Source organism: Hemicordylus capensis, chromosome 6 (genome assembly GCF_027244095.1).
Source record: "Hemicordylus capensis ecotype Gifberg chromosome 6, rHemCap1.1.pri, whole genome shotgun sequence".
Lineage (NCBI taxonomy): Eukaryota > Metazoa > Chordata > Lepidosauria > Squamata > Cordylidae > Hemicordylus > Hemicordylus capensis.
This window is the reverse complement of record NC_069662.1, coordinates 18,021,494-18,047,140: the sequence shown is the minus strand read 5'-3', so window position 1 is coordinate 18,047,140 and position 25,647 is coordinate 18,021,494. Positions and strand designations below refer to the sequence as shown.

General features: G+C 45.7%; 6 protein-coding genes across 6 annotated transcripts; 4 read left to right on the top strand and 2 right to left on the bottom strand.

The window, feature by feature from the left end:
* The first annotated feature begins 4,231 nt into the window (after nt 1-4,231).
* Nucleotides 4,232-5,130, top strand: LOC128329232 (histone H1-like). Its single transcript, XM_053260048.1, has one exon. The coding sequence runs from the start codon at nt 4,416-4,418 to the stop codon at nt 5,073-5,075; it is 660 nt and encodes a 219-aa protein (XP_053116023.1). The 5' UTR covers nt 4,232-4,415; the 3' UTR covers nt 5,076-5,130.
* A 910-nt stretch (nt 5,131-6,040) lies between these two features.
* On the bottom strand, nt 6,041-6,556 carry LOC128329235 (histone H3). The gene has a single exon (XM_053260052.1). It carries the CDS (start codon nt 6,503-6,505, stop codon nt 6,095-6,097), a length of 411 nt encoding a protein of 136 aa, XP_053116027.1. The 5' UTR covers nt 6,506-6,556; the 3' UTR covers nt 6,041-6,094.
* A 1,063-nt stretch (nt 6,557-7,619) lies between these two features.
* LOC128329236 (histone H4) lies at nt 7,620-8,049 on the top strand. Its single transcript, XM_053260053.1, has one exon. It carries the CDS (start codon nt 7,689-7,691, stop codon nt 7,998-8,000), a length of 312 nt encoding a protein of 103 aa, XP_053116028.1. The 5' UTR covers nt 7,620-7,688; the 3' UTR covers nt 8,001-8,049.
* Nucleotides 8,050-15,228: 7,179 nt separating this feature from the next.
* On the top strand, nt 15,229-15,649 carry LOC128329237 (histone H4). Its single transcript, XM_053260054.1, has one exon. The coding sequence runs from the start codon at nt 15,285-15,287 to the stop codon at nt 15,594-15,596; it is 312 nt and encodes a 103-aa protein (XP_053116029.1). The 5' UTR covers nt 15,229-15,284; the 3' UTR covers nt 15,597-15,649.
* A 1,526-nt stretch (nt 15,650-17,175) lies between these two features.
* On the top strand, nt 17,176-17,684 carry LOC128329234 (histone H3). The gene has a single exon (XM_053260051.1). The coding sequence runs from the start codon at nt 17,220-17,222 to the stop codon at nt 17,628-17,630; it is 411 nt and encodes a 136-aa protein (XP_053116026.1). The 5' UTR covers nt 17,176-17,219; the 3' UTR covers nt 17,631-17,684.
* Nucleotides 17,685-18,594: 910 nt separating this feature from the next.
* LOC128329233 (histone H1-like) lies at nt 18,595-19,493 on the bottom strand. The gene has a single exon (XM_053260050.1). It carries the CDS (start codon nt 19,307-19,309, stop codon nt 18,650-18,652), a length of 660 nt encoding a protein of 219 aa, XP_053116025.1. The 5' UTR covers nt 19,310-19,493; the 3' UTR covers nt 18,595-18,649.
* Nucleotides 19,494-25,647: the final 6,154 nt, after the last annotated feature.

Here is a 25,647-nt window from a genome sequence, read left to right as displayed (position 1 = left end):
CAACCTCTGCCTTCTCCGGGTAGGACTGGAGAAGAATCCCGCCTGGAGCCTTGAAGCTGCCAATCAGAGCAGACAATACTGACCTAGATGGATCAAGGGTCTGACTCAGTATAAAGCAGCTTCCTATGTAATCCCTGCACTAGGCATTAATCTCAAACTGCACCATGGGATGAAGATGATAATACTATACAAACAATACAAAACAATACAGATTGTTGCCATCAGTGTTCACCAAGCTGTAGCTACAAACATATCTGTCTGAATGTGTGCTTTCCCTAAAGTCAAGCATAAAGTTCTTCCAGTTACAGCCATAAATGCACACTTATTAAAAGAAGCCAAGCTAAGAGAGAGTTCCCTGAGGCGGCTTTGCACTCCTGGAATAGCTCCATGTTCTCTATTCCTGAAATCACCCAACAGGCATTTGCAGAGGCATGTGTGGCTGCTGTTTGTTGTGATTTTTAACAGACTGGAGCAATGAGAGTCAAAAGATTTCTATCTCATCGCATCCCAAGGTTAGGACTTAGACCATATTTTTGATGGATTGTGTGACTACAACCTAAGCATCAATGAAATAAATAAGACAAGTTAGTAACTTACTTAAATTCACAAACTTAAGGCTGTGAGTTTAAGCCCCAGCTCTTTTAACTTCTTAGCAACACCCCTGCATGATTGCTGGTTGCAGCAAAAACAAGAGTCTTGTAGCAGCTTAAAGAGTGACAGATTTATCATGATATGGGACAACAAACTGTACAGAGATTCATAGCTCTAAAAGAGAGGCATGCGCACTGCTCACAAGCCACTCCAAAGCATGCCTCTGCCGCTTCTGGGATTGGGGCTCAGAGGTACACCTAGGTAACTTTGGAGCCTGAACCTAAAGGCCTTTGGAGCCCCCCCCCCCCGCAAATTAAGCTGTGCAGTATGTCCCATATATGTGGTATGTAAGCCCGCAGGTTTTGTGGGCCAGATTCTGTTTCTTCAGATGCATAATATGGTGTTCTTGAATGGCAGATTTTATTATGATGCACACATAAGAACAGCCCTGTGGGGATTAACCCCTTCTACTCCAGCATCCTCTTCCTCACAGTGGCCCACCAGGTGCCTCTGGGAAGCCACAGGCAAGAGATGAAGGTGTGCCCTCTCTCTTGCTGCTGCTCCCTTGTAACTGGTATTTAGAGGCATCTTGCCTCTGAGGCTGGAGGTGGCCTATAGCCATCAAGCCTAGTAGCCATTGATGGACCTCTCCTCCATGAATTTGTCTAAACCCTTCTTAAAGCCATCCAGGCTGTGTCGGGGTGATGTTGTTACCAAGTGAAGCCAGAAGGCCTATCAACACAAGAGACAAATTGCATTTTTAGCAAGAGACACATTGCTAGAGAGACACATTTTAGCAAGAAACACATTGCTTTTTATTGGAGCAATGAAAATGGGATCCACTCAAAAGAGCAGCAGATCCGACCAGAGCAGGTATGACTCATGCTCAACTGATGATGAATTGGCACAGAAAAATTATTATGAGTACTGTGCATGAATGCCTCAAGAGGGAACGTTCTTCCTGTAGTGAGCGAGCCACTCCCAGTTTCTACCAAGACTGATACTGTCAAACCTGCAAATGAATTTGAACTCAGCACCTTCATGCAGGAGTCGCCCTTTGAAACCTTTTTGTTGAAATATGACAATTTCCATGCTTCAACAAAAATACGTTTGTTGTTGTTGTTGGATGTCCAGAGCAGAGTATGTTAAGGCGAAGAGCGAATTTGCCTGTAGTCCCTCTCTTAGTTATATATAGTACATGACCTGAGTGGTCAGTACCATCTGGAGGGACAAATGCTCATTGTGAGTTTTGACAAGCTCGATACCCTTAGAGATGGAAAATAGCAAGCAGCACTGCTGTGCTATCAGTTTTCAGTGCATTTTCACGCTTTTACTGTCCTGGAATTTTAATGCTGTTTTAAAAGTTTTAAAAAGACAAAAATTACTGAAACACAATTTTATCATGATGTCAATGAAAATGGAAATTGGCAGGAATGTTCTGCAAGGATTATTCCATGAATAAAGTACAACAATTTGTTCATTGTTACCTAACCCTTACCATTATATCATGTCATATCGCAATCCTTTTTTCTGTACAAAAATGACTGCAATTTTAGCCTAATCATTTGTGGGGTAGGGATAAAGAAGGGGTGATAACACAGCAAAGACTGTAAAAGTGCAGCCATGCAATCACCTATCCATTTCTAGGGGAGTAGATCTTGCCCAAAATCATGATGAGCATTCATTTCCTGAGATGCTACTGATGGCCAGAATGTATGGACCTGTCTCATGGACTAATGGGGATTTGATATCTCCCATGTTGGTAGTAAAGCCCGTTTCCAATTTACTGTACTTGCTTTAGAAATAGCAGCCTGCATTATGATTGCTTAAATAAACCACCCAAATGCCAATGAATTGTCAAGACTGAAGCTGAAATTCTCTGATTGCCTTCAGAGCATTCCCTTGAATTTCAGAGGAAATACTCTGGAATAATTGTTTTGAGGACAGATTATTTATTTGAAACAAAATCCATAAACTAGAATTCTGAAGGTCCATATGGATATGGGGGGAAACCACCCACTGAATTGTGTATTTCAAGGTGTATATATGGCAGATGGCATTAAGTTGCACTGCATTCAGTCCTCTGGTTTATTCTTTACAGCAGAGATGATCTGATCACTTTAGTCTTGAATGGTTTAATTGTGGTCCCCCAAGGTGTGTTAAATGTACAAGTGCTTTGCAGGATCAGACCAATGTTTACTTAGCATTTGTTTGCAGGAATTCTGACAATCAACAAGTGCTGGTAGTCCACAAGAAATTGACCAATGGTCCACTGGTGGTCCCACCATCTTCCTTCTGGTCGCCCCTGAATTCTAGCACTTTACTTGCTGTGGCACCAGCTTACAGAGGTTAGTGCTGCAGAAATATGGAAATCTACCATATAGGCTGGAGTATTTATTTATCATGACAAAAGCAACATTGGCAACATAGGGTGGAAGAACATAAGAATGACGAAATAGATTCCTTTCCAGTTGTTTTGGGTGATTTCATTCTTGTAGGGTAGGTTTATTGCCTGTCTGGAGTCCTAATCCTGGAGTTTTGTACATATATGTATGCATTTTTATTTATTTAGTTCAGGATGTTCTACCTCTGCACTTCCATTCTAGGGGAAAAATGCACAAAAACCAAGCTAAACTAATCAGAGCAATATGAAAATCACATGCAGGATAATGCCACTGAAAAATAACAGAGCCAGCAATTAGACACAATCTCAGTATTAGCTAACTAAAGGCCTGCTGAAACAGCTAAGTCTTCAGAAGATGATGAAAAGGAGGGAAATGGGAATGTAAAAGAATTTCCCAGAGCTGGGATTTTCACATTCTGGGTGCTGCTATGGAGAACACTGTGTATTTCTATGTGCACCATCCATTCATCACAAGGGACTTGCAAGTTCATATTGAGTTAATGAAATATGAGGGGTCAAGGTTAGGCTTTCTCATTGCAACTCAAGAAACAGAGAAAGTGTTTTTTAAAAGTTAGTTTAAAAAAAGGGGGGGGGACTTTTTCCAAACTGAAGTGAGCCATTCCTTGTTAACTTTAGAACCTATTGCAATCAGTAGTGTCTGATGGAGAACTAAGGGGTCACCTTAAAATTCTGCAAGTGGTTTATGAACCCAGATATTAAGCTTCATACTTACTATCTAACAAAAAGAAAAGGGAGCCAGAATATTTTTTTTCTTTAAAAAACATTTCTACATCCTAAAGCTAAACGCAATTATCTGCAAGGCCCCTCTCTTCCAGCACAAAGTCAATGAATGAATGTGTTACTTGAGACAATTCAAACAGCCTTTATCAGCAAGTGACCCTCCGGGGACCGCTGCCTCCCTTACCCACGGGGTCCAGACCCCCCCAAGATTGACCCCAGGCACTTTCCCAGCCCCTGATCCCAAAGAGACGGTTTTAATTTACGAGAAAAAGCAAAAGATTTCCGAGTCGGAGACACCAGAAGCTGGAAGCTGCCGCCTTTCTGCAGGCTTTTCTCTCAGACCCCGCGTCCCCCGAGCAAGAGGCGGCCAGGCTCGGGAAGGCGAGGTCCTCCCCGTCCGATTCCACGGGACTTCGCTCCGCTCCGAAGCGGGGCTGTCAATATTTTTGCCATTTTGTGACACGCAAGAAACACAAAGTTGCAGGGTCTGGGAGCCATTTCTGGCGCTGGCAGAGCAGGGGCTGCGAACGCACCAATCAGGGCGCAGCTCCGCCCCTATAAATACTAGGCAGCTCCTTTGCCGGAGTCCAGAGACTTTACTTTTGCAGCAGGTCCTCGTGGTGTTTTTTCTTTGCGGGGTTCCTCCTCTCTGACTTCAGCACCCTCGAGAGGCCAAGCCATGTCGGAGACGGCTCCCGAAGCGCCGGCAGCAGCAGCGCCAGCCGCCAAGGCGCCGGCCAAGAAAGCCAAGAAGCCTGCGGGGGCTTCCAAGCCCCGCAAGGCTTCTGGCCCCAGCGTCACCGAGCTGCTGACCAAGGCGGTGGCCGCCTCCAAGGATCGCAACGGGGTGTCCCTGGCTGCCCTCAAGAAGGCCCTGGCAGCCGCCGGCTACGATGTGGAGAAGAACAATAGCCGCATCAAGCTGGGCCTCAAGAGCCTGGTCAGCAAAGGCACGTTGGTGCAGACGAAAGGCACCGGCGCCTCGGGTTCCTTCAAGCTCAACAAGAAGCAGCAGCAGGACAGCAAGGACAAGGTGGCCAAGAGCAAGAAGCCCGCCGTCAAGAGCAAGAAGCCGGCAGCCAAGAAGCCCGCCAGCGCCGCCAAGAAGCCCAAAAAGCCTGCTGTGAAGAAGAGCCCCAAGAAAGTGGCCAAAAAGCCTGCTGCTGCAGGGGCCAAGAAGGCTGCCAAGAGCCCCAAGAAGGCGAAGGCTGCCAAGCCCAAGAAGGTGACCAAGAGTCCTGCGAAAGCCAAGGCAGTCAAGGCTAAAGTTAAAGCCAAGCCCAAGACCCCGAAAGCTAAAGTGGCCAAGCCCAAGAAGGCGGCGCCCAAAAAGAAGTGAAGAGGCTTCCTCGGAGACTCGTCTCTCTCGTCCCAAAGGCTCTTTTAAGAGCCACCCACCACTTCCGAAAGAGAGCTGAATTCCTTCTCCGTGCCCACTCTGCTGATCTCTTCCCCCATAGTTCTGCCCGCAGAGAGAGCTTGGGGTTTCTTGAGATGCACCTTCGGGTGCTTGAAGGCTGCCTGTGTGCACTAGCTAGCAGGGAAGCAATTCCACCTAATGGGACTTGCTTGCAGGTAAAGGTGCATCGCAGCAGACTGCAAGCCTTTCCCGCCTACTTCCCGACACTGAGAAGCAGAGAGAGTAAGAGGACCGAGAGTACATTTAATGTGCCAGCGAAGAAACGTGTCTGCGTTTCTACATTAAGCGATGAGCAAATAGCAAACTTCTGTACCTTTAACAGGCGTGTGAGGGGAGAAATGCATCCTCGCATGAGAACCTAGCGAGGTTGCTGAAATATAGGGTTCCTAGTCCCCTGTGTCCACCTTGAAATAGAATAAACCTCCCCGCCCCACGTTCGTGCTTTATTTGCGCATTTTAATCACATAACCCGACAGAGAATACGAGCTTCGGTGTGCCTCGAGCTGTGAATTGTGATTCACGGGGGTGGATTCTTGTCTCTTCCATGTGCTAGCAAGCTCTGAAGCTGGAGTGTTTACGCCTCCAACCCACGATTCCCCCTTCCTGCATCACTTCTGAGTCGCTTTCCGACCCTTGCCCTAAACTACGCATTCACGGCACTAAACCACTACACGCGTTTTCTATACTGCTGCCTAATACAGTCCTGCTTTCCTAGTGAGAACTCTCTATACTGCTGCCTAATACAGTCCTGCTTTCCTAGTGAGAACTCCCCTGTTCACCATCTCCGCCATTCTAAGCGTGTGCTTATTGATACAGACATAACAGGATACGAACCATTTCGGCTCCCAAGTGCAGCAAAGACGCAGCTCCTTTAAGTGAAAAAGTGGTGGCTCTTAAAAGAGCCTTTGGGTCGTTCGGAATGCGAGATGCCGGGGAACTTAAGCCCGCTCTCCGCGGATGCGCCTGGCGAGCTGGATGTCTTTGGGCATGATGGTGACTCGCTTGGCGTGGATGGCGCACAGGTTTGTGTCTTCAAAGAGACCCACCAGGTAAGCCTCGCTGGCCTCCTGCAGAGCCATGACAGCCGAGCTCTGGAAGCGCAGGTCGGTCTTGAAGTCCTGCGCGATCTCCCGCACCAAGCGCTGGAAAGGCAGCTTGCGGATCAGCAGCTCGGTGGATTTCTGGTAGCGCCGGATCTCTCGCAAAGCCACGGTGCCCGGGCGGTAGCGATGCGGCTTCTTCACGCCACCGGTGGCGGGCGCGCTTTTGCGGGCTGCTTTAGTGGCCAGCTGTTTACGCGGCGCTTTCCCGCCGGTGGATTTACGAGCGGTCTGCTTCGTACGAGCCATTCCTCTGCAGTAATGAAAGCACTCTCAATCTTCTTGAATGAAATAGAGAAGGCGTTAGCAACTCGTGGATATTTATAGCCACCTCTCCTTACCTGATTGGCTCAGAGAACATGGAAGCCATTAATTAAATAGAGAGATTTTCCCGGGCTGCAGAAGGATTGGTTAAAGGCTAGTTCTCATTCTATCGCGAGAGGCATTGTGCGGTCTTTATGGCTAATTGAACGATATTCTCGGGGCTGGGTCCAATGATCTCATTCAGAGAACGCCCCCCCTTTTTTGTTTCATTGTTTGTTTTAGCAACAAAAGTATCCAGTAAGATGGGCGGAGTCTATATGCTAACATGCGTACAGCTAGCGCTTTAGGGATACTAGGGATACTCTTGACTAGAGATACTATTTTAATTTTTTAAATTTTTTAAAAAACATTTTATATTTTGCTCTTTCTCCACGGAGCCCAGAGCGAAGTTTTCTCAAAATAATCGATGCTAGATTTTGCTAATCTACATATACTACTATTTAAGAGCCTTTCCTCAAGCTCTCTTGTAGCGTTTATAAATCAAATGGAAAATTCTTCATCTCTCCTAAAAATTAGTTCAGAAATGTTTATCAAAAACAAACACAAATTTCGGAATTCTAGAGCAGAACTCGAAATCTTGCTAACTACTTTGTGATGGCGCAGTAAAGTCATTATCTTAACTGTTCGTTTTGGATTTTTTCCTATCAAGGCTACCTTTAAAATATAAGTTATACGTGTCCGTTCTAACATAACAGTGGCTGGATCTCCTTTCCTTGGAAACGCCTTTATGTCATATATATATTTACATGATATTGACCTGACCGGCCATACTAAAAACAGATTCTTGAATTTACATACGAAAACATTCACTATTAGAGAAAACTCACTCCCTTAGTCAGGCTCCGCACGCTTCACGTATAGCGAGGTGATTGAGCTATTTGATTGGTCAGCTTCCAATTCCTAGGGCTTGAGTGGTGAAGAAGCTGCGTTAATAGAAAAACGAAGCTTACGGAAAAGGGGCGGGGTAGAAAAGAGGCTCCACCCTCCTGCAGTTTTCACTCAGGTCGGACTCAGTGCCATATAAACTGGCGGCGCAAGCTGGAGGATTCATTCCTTAAGAAAAAGACCGATTTTTCTATTTGTCTCTGCTGCAACACAGGTTGTTAGTATGTCTGGGCGCGGAAAAGGTGGCAAGGGACTTGGGAAAGGAGGTGCAAAGAGGCATCGCAAAGTTCTTCGTGATAACATCCAAGGCATTACAAAGCCCGCTATTCGTCGCTTGGCTCGTCGTGGTGGTGTGAAGCGCATATCTGGCTTGATCTATGAAGAAACAAGAGGCGTTTTGAAGGTTTTCCTGGAGAATGTTATTCGTGATGCGGTGACTTATACTGAGCACGCGAAGAGAAAGACTGTGACTGCTATGGATGTTGTTTACGCGCTGAAACGCCAGGGTCGTACTCTGTACGGTTTTGGTGGCTAATTACCAAAACTTTCAAAGCATTTAGTTCAAAGGCCCTTTTCAGGGCCACCCACAAGTTCCTGAAAAGAGTTGCAATTGCTTATACAATATTTCTAAGTAAACTTAAGGTGTAGCCTTAAAATAGGAAATTAATATATGATAGACTGTACGCCATAAAATCGTATTTTTCAACTAAAGAAGCACTTAAAATATTTTTTAAAGGTATTTGGGGTAACTGGCTCTTTTAGTCCACTTTTACTGTTGCGGCAAAGCACTAAGTACGGTATTTATCCTTTTTTCCTTCAGTTGAGATTAATGGCTTGAATGGCAAGCTTTCCAGTTTTAACCATTCCAGTCCCAGTGAAACAATCAGCGGGGTGAAAGCCGTCGCTATCTTTTGTTTTGAAGGATGTGCTGTATTTAGAGAAACTAGAGTACTCCTTATGCTGATGCTTTACGTGTGCTGTAGGGTTGCTATATTCTGCTCCAGTGTTCAGAAATTCTAGCGGCTCTTTTCCTCTCTCCCCACGTCTTGGTTTAGAGCGATATTTTATCCTGTTTTCACTATCATGAAAGCGCCGGGTCGGGAGGGTAGTGTAATTTTTCTCTCAAGAACAAAGAAACCAGCGATAGTATAGAAAAAACCGCGGCTTCTAGAGATTGTCCAATTGCAGGGTAGAGTGGGAAATTCAAAAATGTTGGTAATACTTACGTCACCAGCTTAGCCAATCAGGATTCTCTGTCTAACCGGTTGCCTCCTTATTACTTAACGCCGTGGGTTTACATGAAGCAACTCGCCTCTTAAATGGAATTCATCGTTCAAAGCTTTGAATTTGTGATAAGCTGTCGAAAGCTAATAAGCAAAAATGGCAGGTCGCAGCATTGGTCTCTTAAGGAGGGCGGGAATTAAAATAACAGCTGCATGGTATCTTTTTAATTAGTGTCCGAAGTCAGCAGGAAGTGGTGAGCAAGGGGTTTTTTTTGTTCATCTGAACTCCTTGTCAGAGTGGGATTTTTAGTACGAGAATATGTAGGGGGGGAAAGGATGAAGTATGATGGGGGAAAGTACAGTCTGCAGTTTGTAGTAGTACTGAAATGGAGTAGAGTTGGTGTTCCACAGACTTGGAACAATCATGTATGCAGTGGCCAGCGTAGGGAGGCTAGTGGCAGCCTCAGTCCGCTGCATGCAGCGCGCCCCCCAGCCATGGCCCGGTGTCTAATGTCAGAGGCAGGGGCATGGTTTCGCTCGCAAAGGGCGCGCACCCCATTTGGGAGCAAATTCCGGCGCTAGGCTCTCCCTGCTTTAAAAGGCAGGGAGACACGTTCCTGACCAGGCTTCGTTCCCAGCTCCGTTTCTGAGAAGTGTAGCCAGTGCCAGCTTCCCAGCCTGGATGAGAACACGTTTCCTTGCCTTTAAACGTAGGGAGAGTTGGTCCTGGCCGCACTGAAAATACAGCGCAGGTTGGAATTTTCAAAGGGGGTACGTGGCCCTGTGTGAGTGCAGCCACGCCCTCTGCATCTGACATCAGATGCAGGGGGCTGGCTGGGGCATAAGGCATGGGCCCTGAGCCCAGATTCTTTTAACCTGTTCACACAATAGTGGCTCCGCCCCTGTCCTCCCTGCTGTGTACAGCACATCTGTGTTGGGTAGGATTTACTCCCAGGAAAGTGTGCTCTCTTAGGATAAGCTGCTTTTCGTGCAAAAGGATTTCCGCTGCATTTTAGGGCAGAAGAAAGAAGCAAGAACATAAGAACAGCCCTGCTGGATCAGGCCCAAGGCCCATCTAGTCCAGCATCCTGTTTCGCACAGTGGCCCAGCATATGCCGCTGGAAGCCACAGGCAGGAGTTAAGGGCATGCCCTCTCTCCAGCTGTTACTCCCCTGCAACTGGTACTCCTGCCTTTGAGGCTGGAGGTGGCCTACAGCCCTCCAAGTAGTAGCCGATGATAGACCTCTCCTCCATGAAGTTATCCAAACCCCTCTTAGTTTTGTTCAGTTTTGAGTAGGAGGAGGAGTAAAGTGAATGTTGGAGCTCCACAAGGCTCCTTACTGTCTCCAATGTTCTTTAACATCTACATGAAACCGCAGGGAGAGATCAGGACATTTGGTGCAGGGTGTCATCAATATGCTGATTATGCCCACATCTATTTCTCCCTATCAACTTCATCAGGAAATGGCATAACTTCTCTAAATGCCTGCTTAGAGATAATGGGCTGGATGAGGGATAACAAACTGAAGTTGAATCCAAATAAGACAGAGGTACTGACTGAGGGGGTCAAGACCTGACAGATGCTTTAGATCTACCTGTTCTTGATGGGGTTGCACTTTCAAGGTTGCACTCCACTTGAAAGATCAGCTTGGGAGTGGTCCTGGATCTAAAACTCACTCTGGTTTCTCAGGCTGAGGCAGTGGCCAGGAGCATGTTTTAGCATACATCAGCTATGCCCATTTCTGGAGGCAAATGACCTTAAAACAGTAGTACGTATGCTGGTGACCTCCAGGCTTGACTACTGTAATGCACTCTATGTGGAACAGAATGCGGCAGCCAGGTTGGTTTCTGGGGCAACATGAAGGGACCATAAAACACAGATTCTGAAATAATCTTGCTGCTGCTATGTTTCTGAAGAGCCCCGGTGGCGCAGTGGTAAAACTGCCGCCCTGTAACCAGCAGGTTACAAGTTCGATCCTGACCAGGGGCTCAAGGTTGACTCAGCCTTCCATCCTTCTGAGGTCGGTAAAATGAGTACCCAGAATGTTGGGGGGCAATATGCTAAATCATTGTAAACTGCTTAGAGAGCTTCCAGCTATAGAGCAGTATATAAGTGTAAGTGCTATTGCTATTGCTATTCTGAGTGAAATACAATGTGCTGTTCATTACCAATAAGGCCCTGAACAGCTTAGGTCCAGGAGAGAGAGCACCTTTGTCATGAACCTGCTGCCTATTTAGATCATCTGAGGAGGTCCAGTTACGGTTACCACCAGCTTGTGTGGATGTGACTCAGGACTGGGATGTCTCTGTGGCTGCCCCAGGGCTTTGGAATGCACTCCCTGTCAAAATAAGAACTTTCCCACTTCTGGTTGCCTTTTAAAAGACCCTTAAGACACACCTGTTTTCTCAAGGTTTTAATTAAAATTAATTTTAAACTGTTGGCCCACTTTTTAAAAATATGCCAGATTGATCAGAAGAGTATTATACTTCCTTCTGGCAGACCACTATACAGCCATTCCATCTAGAGTAGCAAGATTCTGTGCCACAGCATACAAACTGAGGTGGGAGCAGTTGATGAATTGGAATTGAGACTTCTGTATGTATATGTTTTGATACTCTTATTATCCAGTTCTGTTTTTCATTTCATTTCATTTTTATTTTATTTTCCATTTTATTTTTTGAATACTGGTCACTGACCGTAATAATAAATGCATTCATTCAATTTTAAATGGTTTAATTGTTTTTATCCTGTGAAATTATTTTAATTGTTTCACTCTGTGAAATGTGTTTAATTGTTTTTATCCTGTAAAAGTGTTTTGTTTGTTTTTGTATTTATATTGTAATTAGGATTGTGTACAGTGCCTAGAGATGTATGTATCAGGCAGTAAATAAATAAATAGATAAAATGGGATCATACCTTGTGTGCCACCTAAATTAAAGTTGCTTAGAAACCAAATCATGTAGTGTTGCTTAATGATTGTATGGCATATTGATTCCCTCATTGGCAAAGTCCTTTTTTCTCCAATACTAGAAATTTTGTCCTGGATAGCTAAATCTGGTACTTTTCAAAGCAGAGAAAGAAACTTGAATAGTCACCATGTTGGTTTAATTTTTTTTTAATTTTTTTTAAAAAAATCCTCGAGACACACCTCTTCTGCCTGGCTTTTCTTTTTCTTTTTTTCTTTTTGTTTTGTTTCTAATGTATTCTGTTTCCAAATTATATTATTTTATATAAACTGCCTTGAAAGTAACATACTAGGTATAGAAATATGAGAAATCATAATAGGTTATTTATTCATTCAGTTTTTATACTGCCTTTCATTAAGCATCTCAAGGCAGTTTACAAAAGTTAAAATACAAGAAAATTCCATAAAAATTACATTTAAAACCTTAAAATCAATTAAACGTTAAAACAAAAACAAACACAAGGAAGCTGAAAAACCTGGCAACCTCTAGAAGGTAAAAGCCTGAGTGAATAAAAAGGTCTTGAGTTGTTGTTTTTTTAAAGCAGCCAGAGCTGTCACAGAGCGAACATTCACTGGGGACAGCATTCCACTGGGGGCAACAACAGAGAAGGCCCTGTCCTGTGTGCACAACAATCTAGTCTCTCTCAGTGTCGGCACATTAGGGATGTGCATGAACTGGACCGAAGGCCATGCAAAAGGCCTGCGAACCGGTTCGTGCTGGTGCCGGTTCGAAGTTCAATGCCAGCGTGGGGTCTCCTTTTAAGGGGGGGGGGTTTGCACTTAGCCCTCCTGCCACTTTCCCCCCACCGGCACTCCATTTTTAAAAAAGGTTTTTGAGGCGGCAGCGTTCCTCCCTGCCGCCCCTGCCCCTGTTGTTGCCTGGAAATACAGGAAGTACAGGCTGTGCGTGTGCCTGCCGATGCACACATCATGTGCACATGTTGCGTGCGTGACGTGTGCATGCAATGTGCGATGTGTGTGGTGGGTGCGCGCATGGGGCAGCGGGTGCACATGCAGCCCATACTTCCTGTATTTCCAGGCAACAACAGGGGCAGGGGCGGTGGGGGGAACACTACTGCCTCAAAAACCTTTTTTAAAAACAGAGTGCCGGCAGGGGGGAAGTAGCGAGAGGGGTAAGTGCAACCCCCCGCCCTTAAAGGGAGACCCCCACTGGCGTTGAACCATGCCTCTGTGGTTCCGTGCACATCACTACGGCACATGGAGCAAAGACCCCACTGACGATCTTGTTGGGTGGGCAGAAACCCTTGGAAGCAGGTGGTCCTTCAGGTATCCAGGGCCCAAAATGTTAAGGGCTTTAAAGGTAATAACTAGCACCTTGAATTGGATCCAGAAACAAATTGGCAACCAGCTCTGTCAGAATAAGTATAATGTGCTCTGAGCGAGCAGTTCCAGAGAGAACCCTGGTAGCTGCATTCTGCACCAACTGAAGTTTCTGAATATTCTTCAAGGGCAGCCCTATGTATTGTGCATTGCAGTAATCCAGCCACAATGTGACTAGGGCATGGGTAACTGTGGTTGGATCTGCCTTCTCGAGAAAGGGCCACAGCTGGTGCACTAGCTGAAGATGTGCAAAGGCACCCCTGGCCACCGCCTCCAGGGGCATCCAAAGGCAGAGCTGGGTGCAGCAACATACCCAAGCTGCAGACACTTGCTCTTTCAAGGGGAATATTATATCTACTTTATTAGTTCCAGATAGGAGAAACAAAATGAAGAAATATGATAGTGTGTGCTGGGACAACTTCTGTTAGTCCTCAAAATGGTCAAGAAGATACACATATTTGTCAGGAAACCTGGAGGGGCTGTATATTATTTATTTATTTAATGATATTTATTCATTGCAATCAGTGTGTGTGATCCTTTACACAGTAGAAGAGAGCAGGTCTCTGCCCCAAGGAACTTCCAATCTAAAATCTGTCACAGAGTGAACAAAAGAGGGAAGAGAAGAGAACTGAGGTAAAAGCAGATGGGGAGGGGGAATGAGCTAAGACCCCCAAGAAGGCCCAATCTGCTAAGCCCAAAAAAGTGACCAAAAGTCTCCCCAAAGCCAAGACTATGAAGGCTAAAGTCAGTCTTGACCTTGAAAATGAAAGTGGCCAAGCCTAAGAAGGCAGTGCTTGAAGTGACTCTGAGGGGCTGCAGATATTTATTTTATTTTTACATTTATATCCCGCTCTTCCTCCAAGGAGCCCAGAGCGGTGTACTACATACGTGATATGGAAGCGGATGGAGGGCTTTGGGACCTCCTGGTGAGTACAGTAAGATTGGTGGATCTTTTTGTTTTACTAGCTCTTGGTTTTCAGAGGTCCAGAGAAATTAATATCCAAAAAGACCAATTATTGTAAAATTTGTTTTAAAACATTTATGTTGGTGGCCTTCTAGAAGGATTGACTCCACTAGTGGAAGTGGGTAAAGTTTTGACCATGGATGAAGGATTCAACCAATTACTAGAAGATGAAGAAAATATAGGTTTTTTTCATACTTTTCATGGGACTCTTACTCTTCTCTCTTTGTTGTATATTTATCTTTGTAAAACACATTTAGTGATGTAATGTCAGGATTAAGTGTGTGTGTGTGTGTTTGTAGTATGAAATTTTTTGTCGTACCTTTGTGATTTTGTATTCTATTGTAACTTTTGAAGTATAATCAATATATTGATAGAAAACCTAAGAAGGCAGTGCTCCAAAATAAATGGAATAAATATATTTAATTTATATAAATTTATATAAATATAAATAAATAAAATAAAATAAGAGGCTTCCATGGGGACTCAATTTTCTGCTCTCAAGGGCTCTGCTAAAAGCCACCCATTCTCCTAAGCAAACTTGTTTCCTTTCCTTGCAAATGCCTTAGACATCTGGAGACAAGTATAAACTCTGAGATTCCTGGAGTAAATTTATAGACTTAGCATATCTATTTTGAAATAATGTGATGAATGCTGGGGTTCTTCTGCAATGCAGTGTATATTTATTCAGGAGCAGTTCATGTTTACTCATTGTGTTCAATCAGTCTAACTTCTTTGCTTACAGCTTTAGTCTGAATTCTAGTTGAGTATAGAGTAAAACAGCCTATTTCCACAAATGAAAATTTCCCATCTCGGGGTGTGTGTGTATGCCGGGGGAGCTCTTGATTACAGTTACAACATGGTTAAAAGCAACAATATATTTGTTGCAAAGCGGTTTTGATTCCTTCCTTAGAATCGCTCCTCCCCCTCCGTATCTTTGTTTTTTTCAGCCCAAAAACACAAAGGAGAGAAATAATTAAACAGTAGTCTTGTCGAAGTGGTTATTGCTTATCTAGACATTCTCAAATGTAAAAGAACAAGGAACAATTGTTTCTGAAATTAAGTGTAGGATTTATGGAAAAATAAAAAGCGCGTCAAAAGAATTCCTTTGAAGTTTTCTGAGTTCCTATTGGTCAGTTTAAAACCCTTACTGCTCATTCATTGATCATTCCTCCCATGTAAGGCATATGACACTTGGTTGCCACCCCTTTTTTGCTGCAAGGTTTTCACTCTGGTCGGATAAAGAGATATATAAGGCTGTGGAAGGGAACACGCCGCAGTTCTGTTTTTAGTTGCTGCCAAGAAGAGCGTTGTATTCAGTTAACGAGATGTCTGGTCGTGGAAAGGGTGGTAAAGGCTTGGGGAAAGGAGGCGCAAAGAGGCATCGTAAGGTGCTGCGCGATAACATCCAGGGCATTACGAAGCCTGCGATCCGCCGCTTAGCTCGTCGTGGAGGCGTGAAACGTATTTCTGGCTTGATCTACGAGGAGACTAGAGGAGTTCTGAAGGTTTTCCTGGAGAATGTAATCCGGGACGCTGTCACCTATACGGAACATGCCAAGAGAAAGACCGTGACTGCGATGGATGTAGTGTACGCACTGAAGCGTCAGGGTCGTACTCTGTATGGCTTTGGAGGCTAAAGGACTAACTCGTTCCTAACGTCAAACTCAAAAAGGCCCTTTTCAGGGCCACCTATATTTTCAAGAAAAGAGCTGTGTTGCCAGTGCAGCAGTTCTCATACCAAATTTTCAAAGCTTTCAGCTCAAAATCTGTAAATAGAGAGTATTTAGGCCAAGTCATGACAAAAGTCTTACTGAAAAATGAAACAAGCTGGCAAAACTGCTTTATTGGTTTTGATAGTTCTTAATTAATCCTGTATTGGTATGATCCAGAGTGAATACTTGCAGATTTGGGGCCTGCATATCATTGGAAGGAATGGTAGGTTGAAAGAATAAAATGGTAGTTCCCAACTGTTGTTTCTCCATAGTTCATTTCTTTGACAAGAAACATGCTTTTGATCTCTTGTAATTCCAGAGTCTTAAAGAAAAACTACACTAGAGTACACTTCATTTTAGTAGATCAATTCTAGTTTAAAGGAAACCAAAATTCTGGTTAATGTGTAAATTTGCCACCTTGACAGGGCTGAGAAAACTAATAAAGCTCAAATGTTGATTAAGCCAATTCCTCCCCCACTCCCCACCAGATAGGTTCTAAAACAAGCAATCTTTGCAAGAAATTGAGAGATGAATGAAGTAGTCTTTCAGAAACAGTTGGAATCAAACACGGAAATATATAGAGTTCACATACATTTGCCAAATGAAAATGTCGGCCAGCTCATGATTCCTTTTATCACATACATGGCTTCTTTCCATATGTGCAGTTCATTGTAAAGTCAGGTTCAACTAATTCCAATTGGAATTATGGCTATTTCAATATCCTGTGCCAGAAGTTCTCAAACTTGGATTCCCAGACTTGGACTACAACTCCCATCATCAGCCTTTGGCTACTGAGGTTGGGAATGATGGGAGTTCTGGTCCAAGAACCCCTGTGTGCTGTAAGAAATTAAAATGCCTAGGATAACTTTTGGAAACCTCTTTCATGTCCAGTCAAATTTATCTCTCTCGTCTTTATATTTACATTTCTACATCTATTTCCTGCTTTTCCTCCAAGGAGCCCAGATCCGTGTACATGGTCATGTTGAGTCTTACAACAACCCTCAATTATAACCAGGGAATGGTTATAATAACCATCCTTGCCTCCTTTGTGAATTTCATAGAGTGCTAGAGTTAGATGCCCTTGTGAGGTCGTCCAGTTTTCGTATTTAACTGCATAAAAGAGAGAGCTACCTATTGCGAGGCTTTCCCATCACAACGCGGGAGAAACAGCACTTGGTGGAATTTCTCCTATTGTGTCTATCTTCAAATTACAGGCAGTCTTTAGAGTCACCATCTGAGAGCAATGGCGGTGGCGAGGTTTTCTTCAAAGATGTTACACACGGAAGGAAAGGTTGCAGCATGGTGAGAAACCGAGAACAAAAGGCTGGGAGGATGAAAAGGAGAAGGAACCAATCAGGAAGTTTTGCCCTCACTGGTCCAATCATTGGAGAGCCCGGGAAATTCAAAAGTTGCAACGGCTGCAGTGGTATGGTCAGCCAATCGGGCGAGAGAACGGGGCTATAAATACTCACCAGCCGAGCGGCCGCGGTATTCATTGCTGCAACTGCTAAAGGTTAGTGGCGTGCTTATTTGTGCCTTGTTGGGAGAATGGCTCGTACGAAGCAGACCGCTCGTAAGTCCACCGGCGGGAAAGCGCCGCGTAAGCAGCTGGCCACTAAAGCAGCCCGCAAAAGCGCGCCCGCCACCGGTGGCGTGAAGAAGCCGCATCGCTACCGCCCGGGCACCGTGGCTTTGCGAGAGATCCGGCGCTACCAGAAATCCACCGAGCTGCTGATCCGCAAGCTGCCTTTCCAGCGCTTGGTGCGGGAGATCGCGCAGGACTTCAAGACCGACCTGCGCTTCCAGAGCTCGGCTGTCATGGCTCTGCAGGAGGCCAGCGAGGCTTACCTGGTGGGTCTCTTTGAAGACACAAACCTGTGCGCCATCCACGCCAAGCGAGTCACCATCATGCCCAAAGACATCCAGCTCGCCAGGCGCATCCGCGGAGAGCGGGCTTAAGTTCCCCGGCATCTCGCATTCCGAACGACCCAAAGGCTCTTTTAAGAGCCACCACTTTTTCACTTAAAGGAGCTGCGTCTTTGCTGCACTTGGGAGCCGAAATGGTTCGTATCCTGTTATGTCTGTATCAATAAGCACACGCTTAGAATGGCGGAGATGGTGAACAGGGGAGTTCTCACTAGGAAAGCAGGACTGTATTAGGCAGCAGTATAGAGAGTTCTCACTAGGAAAGCAGGACTGTATTAGGCAGCAGTATAGAAAACGCGTGTAGTGGTTTAGTGCCGTGAATGCGTAGTTTAGGGCAAGGGTCGGAAAGCGACTCAGAAGTGATGCAGGAAGGGGGAATCGTGGGTTGGAGGCGTAAACACTCCAGCTTCAGAGCTTGCTAGCACATGGAAGAGACAAGAATCCACCCCCGTGAATCACAATTCACAGCTCGAGGCACACCGAAGCTCGTATTCTCTGTCGGGTTATGTGATTAAAATGCGCAAATAAAGCACGAACGTGGGGCGGGGAGGTTTATTCTATTTCAAGGTGGACACAGGGGACTAGGAACCCTATATTTCAGCAACCTCGCTAGGTTCTCATGCGAGGATGCATTTCTCCCCTCACACGCCTGTTAAAGGTACAGAAGTTTGCTATTTGCTCATCGCTTAATGTAGAAACGCAGACACGTTTCTTCGCTGGCACATTAAATGTACTCTCGGTCCTCTTACTCTCTCTGCTTCTCAGTGTCGGGAAGTAGGCGGGAAAGGCTTGCAGTCTGCTGCGATGCACCTTTACCTGCAAGCAAGTCCCATTAGGTGGAATTGCTTCCCTGCTAGCTAGTGCACACAGGCAGCCTTCAAGCACCCGAAGGTGCATCTCAAGAAACCCCAAGCTCTCTCTGCGGGCAGAACTATGGGGGAAGAGATCAGCAGAGTGGGCACGGAGAAGGAATTCAGCTCTCTTTCGGAAGTGGTGGGTGGCTCTTAAAAGAGCCTTTGGGACGAGAGAGACGAGTCTCCGAGGAAGCCTCTTCACTTCTTTTTGGGCGCCGCCTTCTTGGGCTTGGCCACTTTAGCTTTCGGGGTCTTGGGCTTGGCTTTAACTTTAGCCTTGACTGCCTTGGCTTTCGCAGGACTCTTGGTCACCTTCTTGGGCTTGGCAGCCTTCGCCTTCTTGGGGCTCTTGGCAGCCTTCTTGGCCCCTGCAGCAGCAGGCTTTTTGGCCACTTTCTTGGGGCTCTTCTTCACAGCAGGCTTTTTGGGCTTCTTGGCGGCGCTGGCGGGCTTCTTGGCTGCCGGCTTCTTGCTCTTGACGGCGGGCTTCTTGCTCTTGGCCACCTTGTCCTTGCTGTCCTGCTGCTGCTTCTTGTTGAGCTTGAAGGAACCCGAGGCGCCGGTGCCTTTCGTCTGCACCAACGTGCCTTTGCTGACCAGGCTCTTGAGGCCCAGCTTGATGCGGCTATTGTTCTTCTCCACATCGTAGCCGGCGGCTGCCAGGGCCTTCTTGAGGGCAGCCAGGGACACCCCGTTGCGATCCTTGGAGGCGGCCACCGCCTTGGTCAGCAGCTCGGTGACGCTGGGGCCAGAAGCCTTGCGGGGCTTGGAAGCCCCCGCAGGCTTCTTGGCTTTCTTGGCCGGCGCCTTGGCGGCTGGCGCTGCTGCTGCCGGCGCTTCGGGAGCCGTCTCCGACATGGCTTGGCCTCTCGAGGGTGCTGAAGTCAGAGAGGAGGAACCCCGCAAAGAAAAAACACCACGAGGACCTGCTGCAAAAGTAAAGTCTCTGGACTCCGGCAAAGGAGCTGCCTAGTATTTATAGGGGCGGAGCTGCGCCCTGATTGGTGCGTTCGCAGCCCCTGCTCTGCCAGCGCCAGAAATGGCTCCCAGACCCTGCAACTTTGTGTTTCTTGCGTGTCACAAAATGGCAAAAATATTGACAGCCCCGCTTCGGAGCGGAGCGAAGTCCCGTGGAATCGGACGGGGAGGACCTCGCCTTCCCGAGCCTGGCCGCCTCTTGCTCGGGGGACGCGGGGTCTGAGAGAAAAGCCTGCAGAAAGGCGGCAGCTTCCAGCTTCTGGTGTCTCCGACTCGGAAATCTTTTGCTTTTTCTCGTAAATTAAAACCGTCTCTTTGGGATCAGGGGCTGGGAAAGTGCCTGGGGTCAATCTTGGGGGGGTCTGGACCCCGTGGGTAAGGGAGGCAGCGGTCCCCGGAGGGTCACTTGCTGATAAAGGCTGTTTGAATTGTCTCAAGTAACACATTCATTCATTGACTTTGTGCTGGAAGAGAGGGGCCTTGCAGATAATTGCGTTAAGTTTTGCGACAGAGAAATTGCTTTAAAATTCTTATTGGTCTCTTTTTTGTTGTTTTACAGTGAAGCTTAAGAATTGAGTCCATCAGCGACCCACAAGCATTTGGATATGGCCTTATTAATTCTCCAATATACACTGTATTGATGGCTAGGAATAACCACTATTGATAACTTTTCAGTTCCATAGCTTAACACGGGCAGCTGGCAAGCACTTACTTTTTTTCTTTTTTAAGCCTTGCAATCTGTTTTCTCTCTTCTTTATCAAAAGATTTGTTTTTCATTGTTTGCTTGTAAGGGGAAATCTGGACCAATGCCACATTTCCTAATATACAACATTTGCATCTAAGTCAGAGTCCAGTGGCAGAGGAGAGAAAGATTGACAGTAGAAGGCTAGATAGAGACATACGTTCCCTATATATGAATGAATTGTAAATTGATACACATACAAATCTCCATGCTGCATTTAAATAGTGAAGCTGAAAATCAAAGTATAATCATTATTTACACAACCAGAAAGTTCTATTATAAAAACATAGGCAGCTGCCCTACTGGGTCAGACCACTGGTATCTCTAAATCACTGATTGGCAGCAGCTTCTCAGGGTTTCAGAAAGGGGTTTCCCCAGTCATACCTAGAGATGCTGCCAGGGATTGAACCCAAGACCTTCTGTGTGCTAAGCAAATGGTCTACCACTGAGCTATGATCCCAGTTTAACTCTATCTCCACCCATGATTAATTCCAAAGATGGGACATTCTTTCCAAGATAAGTAGTTGGTTTTTGTTAACGGATAATGGATAGCATAACTATGTACCCATGATTGATCATTGGTTAATAGTTGTTGTGCCATCGAATCCGTATCGACTCCTGGTGACCACAGAGCTATGTGGTTGTCTTTGGTAGAATACAAGTTTACCATGGTCATCTCCTTCACAGTATGAGATGATGAGCATCTTTCTATATCACTGCTGCCCGATATAGGTGTTTCCCATAGTCTAGAAAACATACCAGTAGGGATTTGAACCATCAACCTCTTGCTCGCTAGGCAAGTTACTTCCCTGCTTCACCATTCCTCCAAGAAGCCCAGAGTAGGATACATGGTTATAATTATCGTCACAATAACCCTGTAAGGAAGGTTAGTCTGAGAGATGGCCCAGGGTCACCAGTGAGTTTCACAGCTGAATGGGAATTTGAACGTGGGTTTCGTCCTAGTCCAGCACTCTAACCACTACAACACAGTAGTAGCTGGCTCCTCATAGAAATTTGAGTATTCTCCTGGCATCATGATCTAAAATATTTGTAATAACTTCCATGTGGGTGGGTTCTTCCTCTTAATATGCAAGATTTGCTATATGTCTGATTTTGTAAGATATGTTTTGTGTTATGTGCCTGGTCTTGTATAATGGAAAGTCGCTATATTACAATACAGTTCTATTTATTTATGAACTCCAACTCAAGTATCACTAGTGGCTTTTGCCAAATCATGTACATGCTTCAGTGGCCTCCACAAATCTTCTGCCCTTTGTGGCCATTCTCTTAAAAATCTCCTAAAGGAAAATAAAAATGAGGCGATACAGGAATGAATGTAATGCCAAGTAATGGTGTTTGTATGTTTCCTGACTTGCTGAGGTACTCCTAATTTTTGTTCATGGCCCTTATTCCAACTAATGCATTTGCAGTAGTTGGATTCTAAATACAACTGATGCCACCACTAAAAAAACAACCACCACATAGAATGTTCTTCATAAAAAGGGGATTGGGTGGGTGTTTTTCTAGTCAAAGCAGTGATAATTTAAGGCATCGGTTTTCATTCATTTTAAACAAGGGTATTCCTTCTGTCTCAAAGTTGCAGCTCATACTATATAAGCAGCCAAGAACTATGACACCCCCACCCAGAAATAAATCTTTGCCAAAGTTGGTGGGAAATAAAATAAGACTAAGTGAATCTGCCCTGGAATCAGGCAAAGCAAACAAATCCCTCTGTTTACTACTACTACTACTACTCATCACCATCATCATCATAAACTAGCTTAACTTGCACAGAGCATCTGCGCACTAGTACTTGATTGCTCTCCTCACCCCCTGACACAGCCCCGCTCACCTCAAAGATCTCCCCACCCTCACCTGAGCTGCACTCCTGCTCCTCCTCCATCTGGTTGCTCCCACCCCCCTCACCCCTCTTGGTCGTGGCTGCAGCATTGCTGGCGCCTACTGGCCAAGCTGCAGCCCCCTATCCTCAGAGACCTGCTAACCCGAGCCCCGCTCCTGCTCTTGTCCACAGGAGCAGCAGCAGTTGACCAGGCCCTTCCTCACTGCTGCCACCACTATGGCCCCTCGTTCCCCTCAGGCCGCTGACAAGCCCGGGCCTGGGCCCGTCCCTTGCTTGCCTGCCTGCCTCGGTAGCCCCAAACAGCAGTAGCAGTTGACTGGGCCCTTCCTTGCTGCCAATGGGTGCCATCACGGCTGCTTGTTCCCCTCAGGCCGCTGACAGGCTCAAGCCGGTCCCTCACCCTTCCTTCTTTCTCTCTCTCTCCCCTCCACTCCCTCCCTCCCTCCACCTTCCTGAGAACAGATCTTGTTCATCTTGTTTTCCCATCTAATTCACACAGTGGCAGCCTCCTTCTCCTGAAGGGGCTCTTTCCTCCCTCACAACCCCTCTCTTCGCAGACACCTGCCCACTATCCTTTTATATAAATAGATAGATTCCTCTCCTCTACAAACAAGCACATCTTCCAACCAGTAACAGTTGCATTCCACCTGACTTTAACCATTACAGGCTCCTCCTCCCTATCTGCATATGGAATTCCCACTGGCCAATCAGGTGCTTATGCTTGCAAACTCTTGTGAGAGCTGCCACACACAGGATTAGCCACGGGTATGCCTTAGAGAATTATATATAGAGAAGATATAGATAGATAGATAGATAGATAGATAATATCTGACTCAACACTGTGGCTTCCTTCTTCCTCCCATCCTTTGGAGCCTCATGGTCAGGGCTCTACAGTACAGTATACCACTGACCTGATCCCTCCTCTCCACATAACTGGCTGCCTACATTCTCAGACTCAACCCATCCCCTCCTTCAGCCTGATTGACAAGCTTGGCAGCCTAGAAAATGCCGACAGTGAGCATCAGATGCATTTCCATAGCACTGAGGACTATACACTTTGTAAGGAATTCAAACTGGCTGACTGCCAGCATTTTGTTCACTTCTGAATCTCTTCCCGAGGCCGAGAGAGGAGTGGACGGAGTCTGAGAATGTAACCAGCCAGTCACATGGAGAGGAGGAAGGGATGCTGCCTGACACTCCTCGCCTTCTCCTCCTGGAGGGGGAGCCAATGGTGCAGCATGAGTCAGGGAGGTGGGAGGGTTCTGTGTACCCCATCTATACCCTATGAGGCTTCAAGTACCCTTGGTTGAAAACCCATTTTTAAAGGGATATCACTGACAGTAATATCAGTGATACTTTAAGAGGCATCATTGAAGGATTACTGCTTAATTCCCAAAGCCATGCAAAAGCATATAGGTAATATGTCTTTGCTTTCCAGTTTCTATTATTTTAGAATCATCAGCTTAATATGATCAAGGAAGAATACAAATGGCTGGTGTGTTTGAAATCAGTGTGGTACCATAGACTCAGCCATGGTGGTGGCTGTGGGCAGAAGTTCTGTCCCGGATGAACTGACTTTGTAATCATGGGCACGGTGTAAATACAAGAATATAATTGCAACTTAGGCTTCTGGGATATGGTGGGACAGAAATCCTACTTTTGCTGATATCACCTGCTTCTTTTCTTTGCATCTTATAAAAGGGTATTGGGCCCACTCCCAGACCGCTTCTCCTGCAAAACTTGCTCAGTTTCAGGGCCATTCAAGGCTAGGGACTGGAATATTTTAAAAGAATTGAATATTAAGAACATAAGAACAGCCCTACTGGATCAGGTCCAAGACCCATCTAGTCCAGCATCCTGTTTTGCACAGTGGCCCAGCAGATGCCGCTGGAAGCCACAGGCAGGAGTTGAGGGCATGCCCTCTCTCCTGCTGTTACTCCCCTGCAACTGAGATTGCAGCTCTGTGCACACTTACTTGGGAGTAAGCCCCATTGAACATCGTGGGACTTCCTTCTGAGTAAACATGAATATAATTGCGCTTTCAAAGCATAGAATGCTTTAAAGACACTGTTCACTGCTGATACAGAAAGGTGGGTTGCTCGGGGCATCCAAGTGGTTGACTCATTGCTCCAAGACACCAGTTGAAGGGTTTGGTGCATATTGTTAGAATATCCCTGGATATGCTCTTAGTAAAGGGGCCCCCAAACTATAACTAGTTGGACTACAATTAAAGGCCATTGTGGCTGGGAAGGATGGCAGTTTTAGTCCAACAACATCTGGGGACCCAATAGTGGGCTATGATGTTACCCCTGGTAATATAATATTGGGCTATTATTACCCATGTGCTATTATATCCCTGGCTGCCGCCCATGGCCTTTACTCCTCTAACTTCAGTATACCCAACCTGCACTATCTGAAGATCTCCTGCTCCTCAAACAACTCTGCACTTTCTCTCTTGCTGCCCCTTACTTGGAGCTGCCTCCCAGAATATCTCTGCAATGCCACCTCTTACTTCCTTTTCCCATGAAGCCTTTGGCACAGTCCATTCCTTGTGCAATTAAGCCTAAGTCTGTGCAAGTGAAATTGATGCATATTCTTTCCCTGTTGACACCTGCTTGCATTCCCCTCTCTTTTCTCTATAGTTCCCTCCTGAGTTGAATTTTGGAGTGTAAACTCCTTGGAGCAGGGACCTGACCTGCTATCATCCATTTCCCCACTCCAAACTATTCTGTGGCCCTCTGGCCTCAAAACTAATCTCTGCCTTAAAAGGTAAACTGTGCCATCAAGTCGATTTTGACTCCTGGCGCCCACAGAGCCCTGTGGTTTTCTTTTGGTAGAATACAGGAGGGGTTTACCATTGCCTCCTCACGCGCACTATGAGATGATGCCTTTCAGCATCTTCCGATATCGCTGCTTCCCGATATAGTACCAGCAGGGATTCAGACTGGCAACCTTCTAAGTTGCATTAAGCTGCAGCTAGATCTGGCTGCTGACCTGCAACTTTTCTGCTTCTTCACTCCATATTGCCTAAGGCGGGTTGTTATATTTGTCTTCCAGAAAAGATGATTTCCCCCTATTGTTTACTATTGCTGAGCAGTTGAATAAATGGTTGAGCCATTTCACCTTCTCCTGGTGGCAGCTAAAGACAAAGTGGTTTTTTAACCCAAGGGTGTGGGTGGGCTTCGAAGTTTTTGTTCACAACTTACTCCGGAAGGAAAACAGAGAGGGCTTCTTTCCTGGCTGAGAGAGAAAAGCGGAGTTTAGAGGGCACCTTTTAAAAAATCCATCTTTTTATGCAACCGAGATTTCTATGATCTTCTGTTCTAGATTAAGAATGTAAGTAGAATCTTTAAATTTTTGTACATTTTTAATTTGCTTTTTATAAACCTCTTCCTTGACAATCTTTATAATACTACACCTTTTATGTTTTTACTGTGGTTGTTTTCTGTGTGCTGCTACTGGTGGTTTTATACTTTGTTACTTTGCACACCTGGGCCCCTTCATTCACAAGTTATGCAGATTTTATTATTATTTATTAAGCACACTTGTGAGAGTAAGCCCCATTGAACTCAGAGAGGATACCCTTGATGTTTGAAAGCAACTTTGATGTATACA

Excerpts from the sequence above, each read along its gene's own strand:
- LOC128329233 (XM_053260050.1), bottom strand. The coding sequence starts at position 19,309 with ATGTCGGAGACGGCTCCCGAAGCGCCGGCAGCAGCAGCGCCAGCCGCC.
- LOC128329234 (XM_053260051.1), top strand. The coding sequence starts at position 17,220 with ATGGCTCGTACGAAGCAGACCGCTCGTAAGTCCACCGGCGGGAAAGCG.
- LOC128329235 (XM_053260052.1), bottom strand. The coding sequence starts at position 6,505 with ATGGCTCGTACGAAGCAGACCGCTCGTAAATCCACCGGCGGGAAAGCG.
- LOC128329237 (XM_053260054.1), top strand. The coding sequence starts at position 15,285 with ATGTCTGGTCGTGGAAAGGGTGGTAAAGGCTTGGGGAAAGGAGGCGCA.
- LOC128329232 (XM_053260048.1), top strand. The coding sequence starts at position 4,416 with ATGTCGGAGACGGCTCCCGAAGCGCCGGCAGCAGCAGCGCCAGCCGCC.
- LOC128329236 (XM_053260053.1), top strand. The coding sequence starts at position 7,689 with ATGTCTGGGCGCGGAAAAGGTGGCAAGGGACTTGGGAAAGGAGGTGCA.